Source organism: Vigna umbellata, chromosome 5, assembly GCF_029865625.1.
Source record: "Vigna umbellata cultivar VRB3 chromosome 5, Vumbellata_1.0, whole genome shotgun sequence".
NCBI lineage: Eukaryota > Viridiplantae > Streptophyta > Magnoliopsida > Fabales > Fabaceae > Vigna > Vigna umbellata.
In genome coordinates, this window is record NC_142169.1 from 26,404,417 (window position 1) to 26,425,540 (window position 21,124).

At 35.2% G+C, this 21,124-nt stretch overlaps 2 protein-coding genes and 2 pseudogenes across 2 annotated transcripts; 1 reads left to right on the forward strand and 3 right to left on the reverse strand.

The window, feature by feature from the left end:
- Positions 1–494: 494 nt before the first annotated feature.
- Positions 495–4,221, reverse strand: LOC124836127 (uncharacterized). Its single transcript, XM_047311209.2, has 2 exons — positions 1,250–4,221; positions 495–1,029 (listed from the first exon to the last, which is right to left on the reverse strand). The coding sequence occupies exons 1-2, from the start codon at positions 3,909–3,911 to the stop codon at positions 629–631; spliced, it is 3,063 nt and encodes a 1,020-aa protein (XP_047167165.1). The 5' UTR covers positions 3,912–4,221; the 3' UTR covers positions 495–628.
- A 6,178-nt stretch (positions 4,222–10,399) lies between these two features.
- LOC124836137 (photosystem II reaction center PSB28 protein, chloroplastic-like) lies at positions 10,400–11,413 on the forward strand. The gene is made up of 2 exons (XM_047311228.2): positions 10,400–10,557; positions 10,789–11,413. Exons 1-2 carry the CDS (start codon positions 10,452–10,454, stop codon positions 11,256–11,258), a joined length of 576 nt encoding a protein of 191 aa, XP_047167184.1. The 5' UTR covers positions 10,400–10,451; the 3' UTR covers positions 11,259–11,413.
- Positions 11,414–11,537: 124 nt separating this feature from the next.
- LOC148198026 (subtilisin-like protease SBT1.2 pseudogene) lies at positions 11,538–14,536 on the reverse strand (annotated as a pseudogene).
- A 4,287-nt stretch (positions 14,537–18,823) lies between these two features.
- Positions 18,824–21,121, reverse strand: LOC124821946 (xyloglucan galactosyltransferase MUR3 pseudogene; annotated as a pseudogene).
- Between the last annotated feature and the right edge of the window lie 3 nt (positions 21,122–21,124).

Consider the following 21,124-nt stretch of genomic DNA (forward strand, 5'->3'; position numbering starts at 1 on the left):
TTTAAGTATTGACAGATTTTATCCGTCGTCACAAAAATTTAATGTCGTCAGTTTAAAGTCACTTAACAATTTAGGAGATTATAGTAATATTTTTGTTTTTTAGGGACTAAAAATCCGTATTTTTGGAACATAAATGAAATCGAGTGTAGTACTTAAGAGCCCATAGGAAAAAAAATGAAAGAGTTTAGTGAAAGAAAGATAAAAGTCTAAAGCTTGATGCACTATTTTCTTTGCTTATTTTTGTTTTTGTTTGTCAGGATTGAGATTATGAGTTAAGGAAATCGTGCATTGCTCAAGTGCACCGATCCAGTGGATCTTTGTGAAAGAAAGTTCCTCACATTTACATGTGTCAAGAAAAAAAAACTCAGACCAAGTTACTTTTGTTTACTTCATCAGTACGTCTAGAGAGTTATTATTCCTATTCAAAGAACAATAGGTACAATTGCTTTACCTTGGTTTGTGCTGAAATCTATGTCTCTGTACCAAAATCAGGATACAAAAGAAAATTTATTTGCAAAAATCAATACATCTTGATATACCAATTAATTTTTAAACATAAATGCGAATAGCTGATTACAATATTACAGCTCTAAACAGGTTGATGAACAGGATAAACTGATTTCGGCTTCTACATTAGGCCATTAACTGGTGATGTGCTAAAAACTGGTGACTCTTTGTTGTTAGCTGCATCATTGCCACCGCTCTTTCTTCGAGGCTTAGCCTCTCCAAGCATCATAATGACATCCCTCATGGTTGGTCTGTCCTTGGGGAGCTTGGCAGTGCACAGAATCGCTATTCTTAGAACTAAAAGCATCTCTTCTACAACATGCCTGCTATTTCCTACACTGGGGTCTAATGCTTCTTCCAGTGATTTGTTGTCTCTAATCTTCATTCTAATCCACTCTACAATGTCTATTGACTCTCCAAAGTCTGAATCTAAAGGCCTCTTTCCTGTGAGAAGCTCCAACAAAACTACTCCATAACTGTAAACATCAATCTTTTCATCTACCTTCAAGGCATATCCATATTCTGCCAAATAGTAAATCATTGAAATGTCATGAATTTGTACATCTAAGGTGGAGAAAATATGAAAGCAGACAATCTTCACAGATATAAACATTTAATGACATGCTAACTGTAAGATACTTTCTCTAATGTGTACGCTACATGTCCTGTTTGATCTAAAGTGGTTTGGAAGCTAATGTAGCTATGACCTGATAAAGTAAGATGTATAGAACTAATAACTCACCAGGGGCAATATAACCATAAGATCCAGCAACCATGGAGACTGTTTCATTCTTCTGGATCATCATCTTGGCTAAACCAAAATCTGCTATCCGTGCCTCAAGATTTGCATCAAGCAATATATTGTTTGACTTGATGTCTCGATGGATAACGGGGGGATGACAGTCATGATGAAGATAAGCAAGTCCTTGAGCAACTCCTAGAGCTATGTTGTACCGTGAAACCCAGTCTACAAGCAATCTTGTTGCTTGTCTACCGTGCAAGGCTTCTCCTAGGTTGCCATTGTGCATGAATTCATAAACTATCATCACATCAATGTCATTATGAAGAAATCCTAATAGTCTAACAATGTTTCTATGCCTTAGTCTCCCCAAAAGATTCACCTCCCCCACAAGGTCGTCACTACTTCCAACTTCAATATCAGTTCCTGTTCTCCACAATTTTTTCACTGCCACAACTGTGTTTGATTGCGGTACCTCAGCCTTATAAACAATCCCAGTGGCTCCCATGCCAATCACATTTGTTTCCTTGATGCAAGCTAGAATCTCAGTACTAGTAAAACCAAGCCTCTGAAATGCCATCAATCTCCAGGGCCATCCTTTGCTACCCTTGTAAAATCTTTCTCGGAAGCAAAACCCATCAGTGTACCATCTTATGTACAAAGATCTAGCAACCACAATCGCTATCCCAATAACTAGGATTGATGATATTCCAGTGATCCATGCTGTAATCATATGCTTTGTGCGCAAGCTTCGTTTCCTTGATGAGTATGCAGAGTTTTGGTCACATGGAGGGAGGACACCACCACATAGGCCAACATTGCCGACAAGGTCATTTGGGTTTACAGTTCTTAGTATTCCGTTCGCTGGGACTGGGCCTTCCAGCTTATTGTATGAGACATTGAGTGCTTCAAGAGCTGGAGAAATTCCAAAGCTTTCAGGTATTTGGCCTGTCAGAGAATTGTTGGAAAGGTCAACCATGGCCAATGAAGGCATCTTAGCTAATGATTTTGGGATTTCACCAGTCAATTGGTTGTTTTGGAGGTTCAAATTTACTAACTTCTGACAAGAAGCAATGCTTGCTGGAATGCTTCCAGATAGATGATTTGATGAGAGATCAAGAACTGCAAGTGATGGACAGTCCTGGAATTGGTCTGGGATTTCTCCTTCCAAGTTGTTGTTGGAGACAATGAAAGCTTGCAGGTTTGGAATGGAAAGGACGGAGGAGGGAAGAGAAGAATGGAGTTTGTTTCTTGAGAGATCAATGAAGGAAAGGGATGTGGAAGAAGCAATGTCATCAGGAATTCCACCAGAAAGACTATTGTTAGCCAATTCTAACCTTTGAAGCTTCCCAAGCTTGCCAAGACCCACAGGAATTGTCCCTGAAAGAAAATTGTTGTGAATTCGAACACGTACAAGTGAAAAGCACGTTGATAGGCTTGATGGAATTGGACCAGAGAAAGCATTGTTGAATAGTATAAGCTTGGTGAGATTGCCCTGGCTGCAAAGAGTTTCTGGAATCTCTCCAGAGAATGAATTGGATGACACATCTAACCATTGCAATGGTGAATTTTTGCCAAGGTTACTAGGCAATGGCCCTGACAAGGAATTGTTCCATAGCTCAAGTACCTCCAGTTGTGGCAAATCTCCAAAGCCAGAAGGCACAGGACCAGACAACTGGTTGCCCATCAAGTTCAGAAGTTTTAAATTCTTCAGCTGACTTATTTCAGCTGGAATTTTTCCTGACAACATGTTATCAGAAAGATCCAGCAACTGCAAAGAAGTCATATTGCCAATTGCTGCTGGAATTCTATCATCAAAATTGTTGTTGTAAAAGAAAACCGTATTCAATAACTTGAGCTTTCCCAATACACTTGGAATCTCACCACCAAGATTGGCCACTGCTAAATCAAGATACTTAAGATTGGTGAGGTTGCCAAACTCTTCTGGAATGACGCCTTCAAATTCATTATATCCAAGGATCATATACTCCAGTGATGAAAGTTGTCCCAGCTCTCCAGGAATTTTACCGGTGAGATTGTTCCCTGATAGACCAAGGAACTTCAACTTATGCAAGTTACTGAACGATTTTGGAACTGACCCTTCAAAAAAACTGCCTCTGAGATCAAGCATCTCTAAGGAAGAGGCATTTCCAAGATCCTCAGGAAGAGAACCTGAGAATTCATTGCTGGATGCATTTAAGGTCATGAGTCTCCATGCTCTTCCAAGGCCTAATGGAAAGTCACCATTGAAGGAATTTTGGCTCACATCAAGTTTGTTAAGTGTGGTGAGATTGGCTAAGGATTTTGGCAATGGTGATGAAAAAGCATTGCAACACAAGTTGAGAGAGGTAAGACTTTTAAGTCTCTGTATAACATCGGATACTGTACCACTGAGATTCTTGTGGGACAGATCAAGCTCCTCTACGGCTCCAGCTGAGTTGCATTTGATGCCAGTCCAGCTACAATGAAATGCATCCTTTAGCGGTGCTTTGTCATGCAGTTTCCAATCCCGAAGAGTGTTCAATGGATCAATGAGACCTGCTTTCATGGAAAGCAAAGTCGATACTTCATCATTTACAGCAGCAGAAAAACCATAGGAGGAACAACCAATGTAGCAAAAGAAGATGAAAAGCTGGATTTTCATTTGGTTCTTGATCTTCTTCATGCTGTTTGATTAATGGCTCACTTGTCCATCATTTGCATTCTTGTGAAACGAGGCAGAGAGTAATATGTGCAGTTTGTGAGAAGTGGTTGAAAGAAGAACAGCATATGCATGTGATTCTGTATATTATATGACCAATAAATAAACTAGAACAGTAGTTTCGGTTTAAGAACTAGTCAGGTTTATGAAGTGGTATTTCAAAGAAGCTAGCAGTGTGCGACAGTGCATGTAAAGACAGGTGAAGCTTTGGATCTATTAGAAGTTTATCCGACATAAAACATGGGAGAATATGGCTCTTAATGCTGTTTAAGTTTCTACTTCTTCCTCTTTTGCTTATCCTTGTCAATTTCAAGAGGGATAATGCAGTTAATTTTTTTATTCAAAAATGTTTATCTCTTGTTTGTTTATTAAGAATTTCTTTTACAGTAATCAAATTCTTGCTAACAAGATTGTGAGCGAAGGAATGTGAGAATTTAAAATCTTCTCCCATAATAGATCAGAATACTGATCCACAATGGCCTTGAGATTTTATATTTCTTTTCTGGCAGTTAATGTTAATAAATGTAATCATAATAATTACTGACCCCATGTCAGAGTTACTTTTCAAATTAAACTATCCGAACACTAGATCTCATAGCTTCACAAATATAGACATCAGTTCCACAATCTATATTTGAGATCAACCAGATGCGGGAAACGAGAAAAAGTGAGGTAAAAATATACAAGAATATGACAACCACATTAACACAGTACTACACTGTTAAAGTGTTAAAGGGAACTTTATTTTGAGACAATAAGCATTGTCTAAAGCATCTTTCTCAGTACATTAAATACGACTTTTTTGTTAAGCCGCTTTAAGTGTGTTTCATACTATGAGTGTGAAAATGCACTTTCAAGTTCGAGCTGATTGAAGGGTAACTTCTAAGTATGACAAAGATTCAGAAATGATGCATTAGTGGGCCAACTAACATATGGTTATTGTAGGATCCACCAAAGAACATTGATGTACTTGTGATTATCTTAACATCAAATTCCAAACCAGTCATGTGATGATGAGAATAGCTTTTAACAGAGAGAAAAATCATGTCCCTGTATATATTTTAAGTCCACTAGTAAGGGCTAGAAAGAAAAAAAGACACACGGGTGGGAAAGGGAGAAGATGAAAATAAAAATAAAATAAAGATCTGAAACACCACCCATCATGCACTTGATGGTTTTAGGCTCATCAATGTTAATTATTCATTATGATTTTGATGAGGGAATCTTTCCATGTTATAAGGTGAAAGGAACTTGAAAATAAGACAAGTTCTACCACCCATTAACTTAAAAAAAATTAAAAAAAATGGGCCACAAGAATAGTGCAGGGTATTTTTAAACCAGTGCATAGCTTGTACACTCAATTGACCATTGGTGAAACAGTAGAAGGCTATGCATATGCACCAGAATAAATCCTGAATTGCATCCGGGAATTAATGGTCCTTGTTTTCTCTAGACTTTAGGGTAGGTTTGTTTATTTGATTTTTTAGATGAAGAAATGAACAAGTGTTAGATGAAGATAGGAAGATGTTGATCATAATAATGAAGAATAAACAAAGAGGAGAATTTGCAAACAGAAGAAAATGGGAGAAAAGTGCAACTGTTGATCAATCATGGTCTGAGCCTACCAACTGCCACTTCTGATATAAAATATATATTTCTTCTTTTCCTTTCTCTCTTTCAATATTCACATGCACACATGGTGTGGACTGCTATAACAAGAAATTAATTTAGTGACAATGTTTCTGCTCTTCCTATTGCTTAGATCACATCTGATGCTGAGACAGATGGAAGTCATGTGAAACAGCAGCTTCCTAGTGAAGTACATCGTTCCTTATTATTGGAGAGAGACAGATGAGAACTTCAAACATTTTTAACTAAAACACTGTTTATGATGGTTGTTCTGTTGAATTGGTCTGATGGTTATTGCATCTAACATTTCTATGGTGGAAAATGGAGAGAGATTAGAAGTGAAAAACTTTGATTACTTGTGTCCAAATGCCTTGGTGACAAGGAAAACCAGAACCAGCTTTCGGCATTTAATAAAAAAATCAAAAGAAAAAGAGAACCATTTTGCAGACAGCGAAGAGATGCCACAATGGGATCATGGTGCTCCTAATTGCACATGCAGCACGTGCATGTGACGTGGCTCAGACTTTAATTGCTTTGGAAAATCATTCCTGGGTTTACTTTGGTTGATCAAAACCAAGAATTTGGGTTTTGGGCTTCCATTATACCAAGAACCCTCAATGCAAACCAGCTTCAAATTTCAATTTTCCAGTTATAGAGTTTCAAAGTTTTGATTTTTATTGATCTGATATAAAAATGCTCAATTTTGCAGTATTGTGTCAGTGGGAAAAACTTGAGAACCTGGTGTACTCTTGTGATTGGGTGATTGTACTTATTGAATTCTTGATTATTTAGGTAATAAAAATGATGTCTTTTTGATTGGAAACAATAAAAAAGGATCACAAATTAAATAAAGAAATAAACCAAAGTTCTAGAGATTTGCAAGATTAGGAGTTTGGTTTCACCTATGTAGGTAATGGGCTTTATCTTCTATTCCATTCCTAATCACTTGTTATTAGCATTCAATGGTTTTTAATGTTAATGTTCTTTTTCCTGAATTATAATCCTCAATAATCATTCAAGACCACAATCAATAAAAAACACCAAATCAGAATTAACTAATTTGCCGATTCAATAGCTAGTTGAAAATAAAAAATATCAGTTTGTATTTCGATCAGAAATTTTACAACTTTAAATTATTTGAACAAAAAATTGAATAATTTCATATTTTTATTTTATTTGAATAAAATATTTTTTAATTATTATTTAGATAATACCATTTAATTTTCAGCTTATGATTGGAGGGGAGAAAGAGGGTTGAGGAAAGAAGAGAGAGAGAAATCGGATATAAAGAACTTTCAGTTCTTATTTTTTTAATGAAATAAAAAAAAATTATTTTTTGCATTCAAAATATTTTAAGTACTTATTACAATCTTATGTATTATTTATTTACTATTCAAACAAATAACGTGTTAAAGCCGATGGAAAAAGGCCAAAGTATAGTATTTGTTGTAACTTTAATTAAAATCTTCATCAACAAAAAAATTAATTGAGATCTTAGCTGATTACTTAAGGTTTTGTTCTCTCGTGACATTTTCGTCGAATAAAATCTCAGTTGTTAATAAAAACGAAACAATTTAAATAATAAAAAATGTAAATTTTGATGATAGAGAATTTCATTAAAGAATTCAATTCAAAGTCTCCCTAAAAACATCCATTCCCCACTCATAATAACATAAAAAACTATTTATATAATTTATTTAGTTTTTAGGCTATTTTTAGGAAAAAAAAAGGTAATATTTCTAGTCCAAATCAGATATTTATCCGGTTGATATGTGTGTATTGTAGGATTGTTGTTATGGCTGGAAATGAATTAATCAAAGGCTAAATGCTTAAACTTTAGGTTAGGTTTATGGATAAAAATGATAATTTAAATTTAGCTCATTTATTTATGAGTCAAAGGTAAAGCTTGAATTTGAGTTGACTAAAAACAATATGAAACTTAGATTTTACTCATTTAACAAATTCATGACTAAATTATATGTTCTATTTTTTTTCCTTTGAATAAATTTTATTTATTAGTTTAGTTAAAAAAATTAGTTGATAATATAGTCATGAATTTCTTTTAAAAAAAATATTAACACATCTTTAGCATAGCTAACACTCTCATGTTTCAATCCCACATTCTTAACAAATTTTTGGTACTGTTGTTATCAAACACGTTGTTTATTTATTTTATTGGCTTTTATCCCTAATTAATTGAAATAAAACATTTTTAAATTTTTACATAATTAGACATCAAATATTTATAATCTTAATATTTCTTTTTTATATCTTTTATTTGTGTTTCCTATTTTACAATTTGTTATAATTTTAACACGACATCAAATTTTTATAATCTCAATATTTTTGTATATATATTATAATATTTCATTTTAATAGCTTAAAATTATTATAATAAAACATTATATAATTGATAAACACAAAATAGAATAACTAAGTATATCATTAATTAAGTATATCATTAATTTATTGTAGTCATTCTAAGATGTATACTAGAATAAAAGTAGTAGTACATATGCTATAAAGAAACTTAAAGTTTTTCAAAAGATATTATAAAAAGTAAGAAGTTTTAATTTAAGATCTTGCATAACATCTTTCTCTTAAGGTAATTTAACACCGATTTTATTATCTTCTCACACTAATAAAGGTGATTATTGTAAAAGAAGAAAGACAACACAAGAAAGTAAACATAAAAGAGGATAAGTTAATTTATAAAAAGAACATGCATATACAAGCAAACATATTTCATAATAAAGCCATACACTTTACATAGTCAATGTGAAATAAAACTTATAATTAGAGATTCTTATAAACTCAATTATCTAGATAAATACATTGATATTGGATTCACTAAAGACATGCACTTATGACAATCTCTATTGCTCTATAGAGCAATTGCCAATAGGTTTTATCCTATCACACATAAGGTTAATCCCCTTCTTGTCTTAGGTCAAGGAAAAACTCTATGATCTCTTGCTACTCTAACCACATAACACATTCCACTTTATGAGTTTGAATGTTTATTAGAATGTCAATATATCTAATTGTTTAAATTCATACATTAATACATACACTATCCGATAAATGGGAGTTCCTCATCATGGAATTCTTTCCTTCAAACCAATTCACACTTTACTTCATCTTTGTTAACCATTATCACATACAAAATCCATTAAAGACATCATACATTTGTCATACGTGTATATACTCATAAACAATTTCATTATCACATTCAAAACAATAAACAAATGTAGTATGATCACCACCTAACACCACAAATCCCGCCTAACAAAATTCTAACGAAGTGCCCTTAGAAGAACTCATCTAGTGTCAGCCATCACCAGCTTCAACGCCTAACAAACCCCATGGGCGCCCAACGAGGACACCACTAGAGTTTTCTTGATTTAATTCGAATATTTGATGCCTAACAACCCTAAGTGACGCCCAACGGCACCCATCAATGAGATATCTAACTTTGGTTTCGTTTAATGAGAACACTCATTGTCCAACAACCACCATATTAAAGAACTCACACTATCCAGGTGGCTTTTAATGCTATCAGTGTCGTTTGACGGTGTTAATTGAGTAATTAGGACCCCTCTTAAGATAATCTCACATAATAAACTTACTACTTAAAATTTTATAATCTTAACCTAAGTACATCTAGATTACTCAATTAAAGAATTTTTTAAAGGCATTTCTAACCAAAAACAAAATAAAAAAATCACATTCTTTTAACATTGAACAAAATTTACCAATATAAATACTCTTACAAATTAGATAAACACATATCATTTCAAGTTACAATACAATAGCTACATAAAATCAATCAAATAATTTCACTTAAAAACAAGTATAACTAGCTTTTTCTCACATATGTAAGACAACTCACACACTTCTAAGAAACTCCAAAACATCTCTAATTTCACATTATATTCTATCTACACATAGAAACATCACAAGAACGATAAAGATATATATCATTATAATTATTGATCAACAAATATTCATGTAGATAACTCAAAGAACATATATAAGTAGAAAAAACACTCCACATAAAAGATTAAATACTTTATTTAGTTTAAAAATAAAACATAACTTTATATGATAGTTTTAAAAAAATATTTAACTCTATAAAAACCAATAATAAATTATTTGTAACCACAAATGCAAATATACCTTATTTCATATTCATATTTTTGTGTTTAATTAATTTTTAAAACCTCAAAACTATATTTTTTATTACATATAAAAAAAAGTAATGATAAACTATTCATCCACTAAAAATTTACTACTCCACAATTTCATTACACTTAAAATTTTTCCTTTATGCAACTATGTAATCTATATTCTTTTTCTAATTTTATTTTTGTTCGAATCATAAATTATAAATCAAATATGAAAAATAATAATATGTATAATTTTAATTAAATAAATATGTAAAAGTAAAATTGATATGAATATTAATTTTAACTCAGATAAACGCTGTTTTCTGCTAGTTTAATTACAAAATATAATGATTTGTTTTCTTCATACATACTTTAAGAAATAAAAAAAGAAAATGATTTTTTTTCATAAATTAAATTAAAATTTAAAACCTGATTGATTTTAGACAAATTAGTTCCCATATAGACTGATTTCAATTTATAAATGAAAACATTTATTTTTTTCTTATTTTTTGAAAGAATATTTTTTCAAACATGCCCACACATTCGAATCTGATATGAACCATTGAATCTAGCGACAGTGTCTGTCTATCCTACACACAAAAACAACCATTTTCCAAAACCCCAAATTTGGTTTCATCAACTGAATGGCTCTCTTTGTTACACATATACCATACGTACTTTGTTCTGTCAATACCCACACAACACAATGCTACTTCTCTCTTCCATTTATAATCACAATTCATCAATGGCAGCTTCTTTCCATTCCCTCACATTCTTCTCCAAAACTCTTCACAAATCACGTTCATCTTCAGGTACATTTATCTATCACCACTAACTTCATTTTATTTGAAAGGATTTTTCATTACCGTTCCATTCAGTGTAGCTAGAGGTTTAGGCCCATAACAAATAGTAGGTTTGTACCATCATGCATTCATGCCTTTGATAAAATTCACAATTTTGAATGTTTTCGGACTTTTGAAGTAGTATTCTGCTTACATGGTCTGATGTTGTTCGTGGCTAACATGATAATGTTGTATTTTCAGTCCCATCTATGATTTTTCATCACAGTAGCACACACTCTTCATTCAGTGGCCAATCTGTAAAGCTGCCACGTTTGAGGTTATCCAAGCTAAAGCAAAATCCTCCGAAACACTTGCCTGCCATGATGATGGCCAAACCAACCATACAGTTCATTAGGGGAACTGATGAACAGACAATACCAGACGTGAAGCTTACTACATCACGTGATGGAACAAATGGTATGGCCATCTTCAACTTCGATCAACCCTCAGTTTTTGATTCATCTCGTGAAGTTGCCGATATCACTGGTTTATACATGATTGATGAGGAAGGGGTTCTTCAGTCTGTGGATGTGAGTGCTAAGTTTGTCAATGGAAAGCCTTCAGGAATTGAAGCCAAGTATGTGATGCGGACTCCAAAGGATTGGGACAGATTCATGAGATTTATGGAACGATATTCTGATGCAAACGGTTTGCAGTTCATTAAAAAATAAGTTAATATGGAATACCTTCTGTCTTCTACCCTTTGTCATGTTAATTTTTTACGTTAATTCTGATTCAGAAAACATGTAAAGATGAGAGTTTTGACTAAATCTTGGCACAACCAATTTATTTAGCATTTATAAATGGGCTTACTCTTAAAGATTCCTATCGAGTTTTTTCTACTAAAACTCGTAACACCAACTTCAGTATAAATTCTGAAATCATAAATAAACCTATTGAACCAATAATCATAATGATTACTCCACAAGAGAAACTTAATAATCTGCTACTGTTCTCCATGCTACTTTGACTTCCAAGTCACTGCCACAGGGCTTCTGACCCTGTTGGAACCATTTTGTGAGTGTACCCATGTCAAATTCCCTTCTGCATAGGTCACCAAACCATCACCTTTTTTAACCCTTTTTCTCGATATAAACCATACCCTGTAAGCCAACCTTTGATTCACTTGCTTAAATACAAGCCGCTTGGGTTTTACTATCACTTTTACTCCCTCAGGTGCCTTAACCTCCACTGAGTAGATGGAGTTTGCATTTCCCACATTTGTTAGTCTCCTGATGAACATCTTTCTCCTCTCCCCAGCCTTAAATATCACTGAGAATGAGGGATAGTTAAGGCTGAAGCCTCTATTCATCTTCAAGACTCCATTGCAACTCACATTTCTGTGTGTGATGCTGAATATTTCTGACTTTGTGTATCCAAGGCTGCAAAGGTGGATGATATAATCATCTGGCCTAATGTCATACACAAGTCCAGGATTCAATGCTCTCTGTGGATTCACATGTCCAGCTCCCATGTCAAAAACTCCTGCTGGTTGGTTTTCATCAAGAATAGGCCTTCCGGTGTGGTCGGTTACCTCGGCTGTTGTCATGATTGCAGATTTGATGGCTGCAGGACTCCAACTCGGGTGAGCCGAGCGAATGAGAGCAGCAATTCCACTAACATGAGGGCATGCCATTGAGGTGCCAGACATGACAGAGAAGTTAACTCTTCTAGAATCTTCTGGAAGGCCTGTAGGACCAAGATTCTGAGGCCATGCAGCAATGATGTTCACTCCTGGAGCTATAACGTCTGGTTTGAGGATTGAAGGGTTTGTATAACTTGGTCCTCTAGCTGAAAATCTTGCCACTGCTGGAGCTCTAGACTTCCCTATCACAGTTCCTCCAAATTCAATCCTTGCAAGAGGCCTTCTTGTGGAGTTTATGTAATCTTTCAAGGTAAGTGCTTCATCAAATCCAATCAAAGTTGCAGGCAAGACATGAACATCAACCGAATCCTCTCCCAAGTTTATCTCCGTGTTGGCGAGAATCATAGCAAGGCCACCAGCCTCCTTGACCACTTGTCCCTTCTCTGCTCTTCCGTTCACGCCTCGATCGCAGACCACCATTTTGCCTTTAACTTTGTCCCTTGGAAGAGACCCTCTGAGGCAAAATTGACTCTCGGTGTCCCCTTCAGACAGATAAACCAGTTCAAGTTCTTTTCCATTGCTCATTGGATGGTTCAGTGGGTACATGGACTCTCCATAGAGCATTTGTCCATTTCCCATGCGAACTGTGGCTGGGAATTTCCTGTCTAGTGTGCTTGCACCGATGGTGGCAATCCAAGGAGCCTCATTGGCAACAGACATTGCCGTAGGACCATTGTTTCCTGCCGCACATATCACCGAAATCCCATGCTCCATTGCTCTAAAGCTTCCAATGGCAATGTTATCATCATATAGAGGCGTAGAGAAGCCACCTAGAGACAAGGAGAGAATGTCCACCCCATCTCTGATTGCCACATCCATTGCAGCCATGATGTCTGAGTTATAGCAGCCATTGAACCAGCACACTTTGTACACCGCAATGTGGGCACCAGGAGCCATTCCTCTCGCCACGCCAGAGGCGTAACCAAACACACTCGCCAAAGGCACAGGCAGTCCTCCTGCTGTGGACGAAGTGTGTGTGCCATGTCCAGAGGAGTCTCTTGGAGAGAGATATTCCGGAATTCTAAAAGGTGACACTGAAGAATGGCCTTTGGTGAAGTACCTTGCACCAATAAGCTTCCTGTTACAATTGGAAGAGTTAAAGGCCTTCCCAGCTTGGCATATACCCTTCCATTTCTTGGGAACTGGGGGCATTCCTTGATCATTGAAGCTGGGACTCTCAGGCCAAACTCCAGTATCAAGCACCCCAATTATGGTTCCACGGCCGAAACCGGATTGGTACCAACCATTTTCTCGAGCAGGGTTCAGTCCCAAGAACTTGTAAGAGTAAGTGGTCTGCAGCGGGAGCATGCTGTCAGGCCTAATTGAGATAACATCGGGCAAGTTCTTGAGGTACTCAAGCTCAGACTCGGTTAACTGAGCTGCAAAACCGTCCATGGCGGAACGGTAAGAGTAGAGAAGGCGCGAAGAAGGGTCCTCACCGGAGGAAAGGGTTTGCTGGATGAATGAAAGGTGCCATTTGAGCTTGGAGGTGAAAGCAGAGCTGGTGATCCCATGAGGGTGTAGCTGAACTATGTAAGTTCCAAGCGTTTCTGCGTTGACGAGGGTGAGAGTGAAGAGGAAAAGGGTGAGGAAAAAGAGTTGAATTTTGGATTTGGATTCCATTGGGTGTTGTAGTACGAGGTTGTGTTGTTGTTGTTGGTTGGTTGGTGATGCATGATATCGTGGAGGGGTATTTGAAGGTGTTGAGAAGAATTCAAAACTGGACAAGGTAAGCGTTGTTGATAGAAAGCTCGTGAAATATGAGAGCTCTTCATCACGAGGATCCTTTGTTGAGAGAGAACTCCCAAACTGAATTTGACTGAGAATTCGGGAGCCGAAAGCTCGCAGTAAGTGTCACGAGATGTTTTACTTCCCTTTAATAGGAAAAACAAAAACTAAGTAGCCGTTTGTTTCAAATTCTCTCAATTCCATCTTACCAAAATATTACTCTTCTATATTCATTTACACTTCCTTTTTTTCCATATGAAGGAAGAAAGAAAACATCACATTCTCCTTTTCTTCCTCTATTTCTCATAAAAAAAAAAGAAAAAAATTGAGTGTAGAAATAGTATTATTGCTTCTGTTTACTAACTAAATTATGAGTTAAAGGACCCAAAAGAATTAGAGAATGATAGAAATTGTATTCATTTATTAAACTTGTATGCTTTAGATTTGTTATTTGGCTCCTTCTCTTCTGTCTCTCGTGCTGGGTGTATTTCAGTGCATGCTCTTCTTTCTATGACGGTTTAACTTTAACCTCTCTTTTTTTACTTTGCATTTGTTGCCTTGGATGATTACATAATTAACCCACTTGTTGTTGTTCTGTCGTGTGTTGAAGAATTTAATTAAGTTTTATACGTGTTTATCAAGTATTTGGAAAATGTTGTGAAAATAATATATATGATATGCATAAATTGATTTTAGGTTTATTCTAATAAACTTGTTTTTGTTTACTCGAAAAGAAAAGAAAATAAAATGAAGAAAATAAAGTTGTATACATTTCTTACCACTTTTATTTATACTATGTAGAAAAAAATCCACGGAAAAAAGAAAAAGGTTGTTAAAATATGTTGTCTTCATTCATCCTTATGTTTAGGTGAAAGATAAAATAAGTGGGTAGGTCCACCGCTTCACCTCTTTCATCCCAATGGTGAGAAAAAAAAGAGGGAAAGAGTTATTATTTAATATTATTGCTATATTCAGTTTACTTTTTTTTTCTCTAACAATTTAAAAATTATTTTATTTATACGTATTTATTATTCTTTTCCAACAAATGTGGAATAGAAAGAAAAAAAAAGAGGGTCTAGGATAAATAGTTTCACTCATGAAAGATGTAAAATTTGAGTGAAAAGACTTGTATTTTCAAGTTTCTTTATAGCCATTGTCCATTTATTTATCTGTGTTATCTAAGTTTTAAGGGAATTTGCATTGTTTTTGGTAGTCTTGTTTATTTTCCTTCAATTTTTTAATATATCCAAACAAGTGACTTGAAATTATTTCATTATTAAAGTTCACCAATTCATATAATTCATATAGCATAATTATCCACTTGAATTATTTTCTTATTTCGCTATTTATTCTCTTTCATATTTCAACTCTTATTCAACATAGACATAACTTATAAAAATAATTTACAATCTTTATAAAACAATTTAATCCTATTTTCTTTTCAATTATAAAACAACTTATTTATGACAACTTATATAGTATTCGATAAACACTCATTTTTATTTTACTCAATCGGACTCTACTAGTGGTCCATCATATAAAAAGTTTATAAAATATTTGAAAAATGAGATATAATAACTTCTGAATTAATGTACATTCAAAATTTCAGGAAGAAATTATTGCGCTGCCACTTCCCTAATTAGTATCTCTGTCTCCTAACAGCACGTAAATGGTATGATAAATTCTGAAGTTTCACTATAAATAACATTGTTTTGTCTGAGTGCCCAGTTTGTTCAAAGATAGACATTCATTTTGTTGTGTTAACTCTAGTTGAATATCTCAAGGGACAATAAAAAGAAGTTTGGAATCAAGATTGTATCCAAAAATTAATTTTGAATATAGATTTATCAAAATATTAATTAAGTGTTATTGATAAATGTCATATGACTCATTTCCTAGCAGTCCACATTACACTAAGAAGATTGTATCATTTTCAACAACTATGCTCTACATTTTTATATGAACATTTGATGTTTGTGATGAAAAGAAATGATGGATGACTGCAAATCTTGAAATTGATGAAGATGCATATGCACCCATGAATGCTTCCTGCACTACATTTTAGAAAACTATGTCTATGCAGTTATTGATTATCCACTACGATCAGCCAAATAATATATAACAATGTGTGGACTAATTATTGCAGGTTAGATGAACCAAGGCAACCACCTTCAAAGTACATGTAGCATCTAGCAAAATCAATCCATATAGACTATTCCGGATTGAACACGATGACTCAATTATTGTTAGTGTTTGTTCCGGATTGGACATCCAGGAACACAAAATATGTTTGATAATCCGGAATATACTTTTGGATCTAGAGACAAAATTTAGATTGAGAGTTCTGAAATACATGTTTAGATTTTGAATTGAGTTATTTGAACTGTGTCACTTGATTTGAAAATGTATTTAGATTATCCATCAATACTTATGAATATTTGAAAAAAATATATAATTAAATAAAATTAAAAAATATAAAATAAAATATAAATTAAATTTTAGTTAAATTAAATTTAATAAAATATATATTTTATTTTATTTTTATTTAAGTTTAATCTAATAAAATATAAATTAAATTTTAATTTTAAATTTTAATGTATATTATATTACCCTAACTTATTTATAAACATATATTAAATAATCTATTATTTACTAATATTTATTATTTGTAAGTATCAACGATAAATTTTATTCATAAATATTTTGTCAATGACATTGCTAAAGTGAACAAAGACTAAATAAAAAGTCTTTGAACAAAGGTGAAGAAAAAATTAGGTAGAAGTGGTTGAACAATGGTGAAGCAAAAGTTAATTTTGTTGGATTTATAGAGAATAATGTTTAATTATATAAAAAGTTAACCCTACGTATTCTCTATCAAAACCTTTAAAATAATGAATTAATATATTATATAATGATATACTTTTTCTATATAATTAGACTCAGATTTAATTAATGTTATTTTTTTCAATAAACTTTATTATTCAGCTTTAAAAAATTAAGTTTAGCCTTATTTATGCTTGGAAATATGTAATCCACTTGGGTGATATGTGTATATGTATGTCTTAAACCCAAGGAAAGTATTATCTATCTTTTTCACAAGCTCTATCAATCAACATTTTATAGAGGTAACTTATTATTTATTGTTTAATTTTTTTTATATCAAATATATAACATTTATAAACATTTTTGTCCTGTTAATAAAGTAAATGGACAATAATGATTATTAAAATTAGAATTCACTTAATATCACAGCTACTTACGAACTTTTGTAAAATTTAATGTTAATTATTCTTAACCAGTGTCCCCAATGTATATTTTATATTTTCTTTGTTATTTATCTATAATTTTTTATCTATATTGCTAGCCATGCTTTTTCGGAATCCCTCGTATATATTTCTGTAAAAGATTTATGGACTGTATATATTTGGTTATCCGATTCATAACACTGCCTGATATCTATGGTTGAGGAATATGTGAATATAAGCCTCATGATGCAGAGACTGGTTGTGGTTTACGAAACGGGAAAACAATACTCATATGAAGGCTTCAAAAACCATCGATAAGCTTAAATAATAAAAGACTAAACAACAGATAGATGGATGATATTAATGCAGAAGTGACCTCGTGCATTACATCAGATGTCGTGTTGCCAAATGCCAAGAGTGTGTGTGGTACATGCCATGCCATGCCAGAGCTCACAACTGAAAAACAGAGTCATGCATGTTTCTTTCATTCAACTCCTTTGGGTGTATACCTGCATGTGTATCCAGCTGATTCACTTCACATACCAGACATACATCCTGGGTCTTGTGGAGACACTGACAAAACAAAAAGCCAGAAACTAGTAAAGCAACAAAAAGTTATTCTCCTTGTTTTCAGTGTCAGGTTCCCTGAACAAATCAAAATTTCCGTATTTACTACCTACAAGAATCCCCTTTGTAGCAGTGTTTCAGTAAGAAAGACTGAATTGTTATCCACTCATTATTTTCAAGTCCTCTTCCTCCTGCTATGGTAGTCTCACTTTTCTTGGTGTAGAAAATTTTAACACAATAAGAACCTTTATTGTTTTCTATAATTTTCAAATTATTTGTGATCTTTGACAGAATATAAAAGAATAAATAAATGGAATTCAAATTTCATTTATCAAATATTAAAGAGCCAAATCAAACATTTGACATCAAATACACGATTATATTATTGATCAGACAAACGAAATAAATTATTGATTGTGATTTTATAGGCAATAAAGTTTTTTTGCATAGCCTTTTATAATCACTTTCCCCGCAACTTCTCTTCTATCTTGCCTCATTGCACAGTCATACTGAACAGAGAGAAGGACATTCAGACATATACAAGCTAGCAGAGTTTTCTAAAATTAAAAAGACGCCAAATGCTATGGAATGCCATGCAAGTAAATTCACCACGGTATAAATCCCAAGTCCTAGATAATTTCAGTGAGAAATCTATGCCAATTTCCTTTTTTTTGTACATTCACAATTAAGGAAATCAGAATACTCTCATCTGTCAACTAAATTAAAGAGTAGATTTCATTGTGCGCCCAATTTTTGTTTCTAATTCTGAATAAAACAACAATAAGGGATCAGAAACAGGAGTTTTTCAAATCAGAATCAAAAAATAACCGTAGTTTTCATTAGATGCATGCTTTATCGGGCCATGTAATTAACCAATCAAACAGATGAAGGCCTGAAACAGTATATTAATACCACCCAACATGTTTGCATCATTTGGCTAAAAACAATAGATAAACAACTGGTAAAATATAGCAACCGAAAACATTTTTTTTCACGGTTATCAAAATAGAGTAATCTATTAACCACAATCCAAATAAGGCCACTAACAATGTAGGCAACTCTGATAATGCAGCTGCCAAATGATATTATCATTCATTGAACACTTCCGCTCATTGACATAATTTTGTTTATATTTCCTATATGAATCAAGGGGAGAAAATATAAAGTAACAAAGAAATTATTAATTTAGGAAAATACATCTAGAAATACATATGACAGATATCAGGGAAAAAAAAATCTATATAACAAAACTGTAGAAAGCAGCGATATCTCTCCATGCTAGTGGTTTTCAACGAGAAAGCCTGCTCAGTAAACTCAGGTACATGCTCTGGAGTAAGATCGTAGCAACAACCCAGCAATTATTTTATAGCTTTAATTCTTCCCTAATTCAGGGAAACCATTTGAGTCAGTAATAAAACACATCTAAGAACCTACAGATGCAATTTTTACCTCCCCTGCCTGAATCAAGAAGTATCCCTTTGCTCATTTTTCCAAGAATTCTTTGCAGCCTCAGAAGACAAATCACTGGAATCCGCATTTCCATCCTTGGGTTTAGAAAAGAAGGGATCCCATTCATGAGGTCCAACCTCGCGCTGTCCCGCATCCAACAACGCATACTTCCAACTATTCTCCTCAATGAAATTATCATCGGTGCGACCTTCCATGATGTCCTTCCTCAAATTGGTAACCTTGTCAATCACAGCCTGCACCGAAACATCAAACGCATCCTTAAGAGTCTCAAGTTTGGATCGAGGATCCGCGTACACCAATCTAGGGATCAAACTAATGACCTCCTCTCTCATGATCCTGACTTCCTCCTCGGGAATCTGTCTAAGCCTCTCTTCTATACTGACATTCCTCTTCCGAATATCGTCCTCCGGAATGAACACCGAGTACTTACTATAATTCTTGGGAAGGTGCCAAGTGTATTGAGTGTAAGCCGAACCCGGATGAAAAAACACAGGTATACACCCAGCTAGCATTGAATCAAAAGCAGATCGTCGGGTATAGGAATCCCCTTGAGGCTGAAGGCAGAAAAGTGACCCTTGAAACATCTGCATTATGCTGCTCGGGGAATGACACTTACTCTCACCAAAATCACACTCCAACAACTTACCCACCTTGGATCTCTTACACTGATCAATAATCTGCCCCCGAATCGATTTCGGGTTATCCGGACGCGGAGCCCCGGCGAAAGAAAACAACCACTTCCTCTCCAACCTCCGCATCCTCTCCTGCCAGATGAAGACATCATCATCCTTAGCAGGGTGAAAATAGGTGGGATAAGGAATCCCAAAATCATTCGCATTCCAGGGACTCGACTCCACCACAAGCATGGACATGTTCCGCGCCGCAGGTAGAAACAAAAGCTTGTTCCCCCAATCCGATTCGTCCTCACTGAGTCTTCTAAAATCCCACGTGATCCTCCCCGCCACGAGAAAATGGTCCCTCCCGTTCATGATCTTCCACTCGGGCCTCCTCACAAGCCAATCAACGAGATCAAGCGACGCAGAGTCTCTGACGGATATGTTATAGCCCCAGAGGTAGCGGGCGATGTCGAAGCCGGCGTAGAAGGGGACGAAAAATGCAGCGGCAAGGGAAGGGTCCTGGGTGAGGCAGTCGTACTGTTTCATCCGGTTGCTGAAGATGACGTCAACGACGAACTGATTGGTAGCGTACCAGCCGGTGTCGGAGAAGACGCCCTTAACGTTTTCCAAGGGGGGGCCGAGGCCGGCGTTGGTGGTGAACTTGCACATGTTGGTCCAAAGGGAAAGCGTTCTGCACTTCTTCAACATGTCCTCGTTGAAGCGGGAGGGGAGGTCGTGGACGTAGATGTAGCGGCCTCCACACCTGTCGGACTTGTTGAGGGCGGTCTGGAGGGCACGTGCGAAGGGAAAGGAGGGTGGCGGAGGGGCTTCGATTAGGGTTTGGGAGCCGAGGCTTTTGCGAGGTTGCTGAAAGGTGACGGTGATAGGGGTTAGTTTGGGGGATTGGTTTCCGAGAACGGCGAAGTGGAAGTAGAGGAGGAGGAACCAGAAGAATGCGGAGAGTGTTGCCAGGAAGCAGATGCGGGAATTAGGGTTCCTGGCGGAGGGTTTCTCCATCTCGTCAGGGAGAATGGCCGCCACGGGGCGCCGTCTCATTGGACTCCGAATCCGATTCCGATGGAACTCCGGCAGCTCATCGAAACCCTACGGAGGATAAGGAATGTGAATGTGGATGAAATCAGAGGATTGAGGAATGCATATCGGAAGATATCTGTGGCGGATTGAGATGAAAAGGAAAAAAAAAAGTTCAGAGTTTGAAGAAATGGAGAGTTTGGAGATCAACAACGTGCGCTGGTAGCAACTGT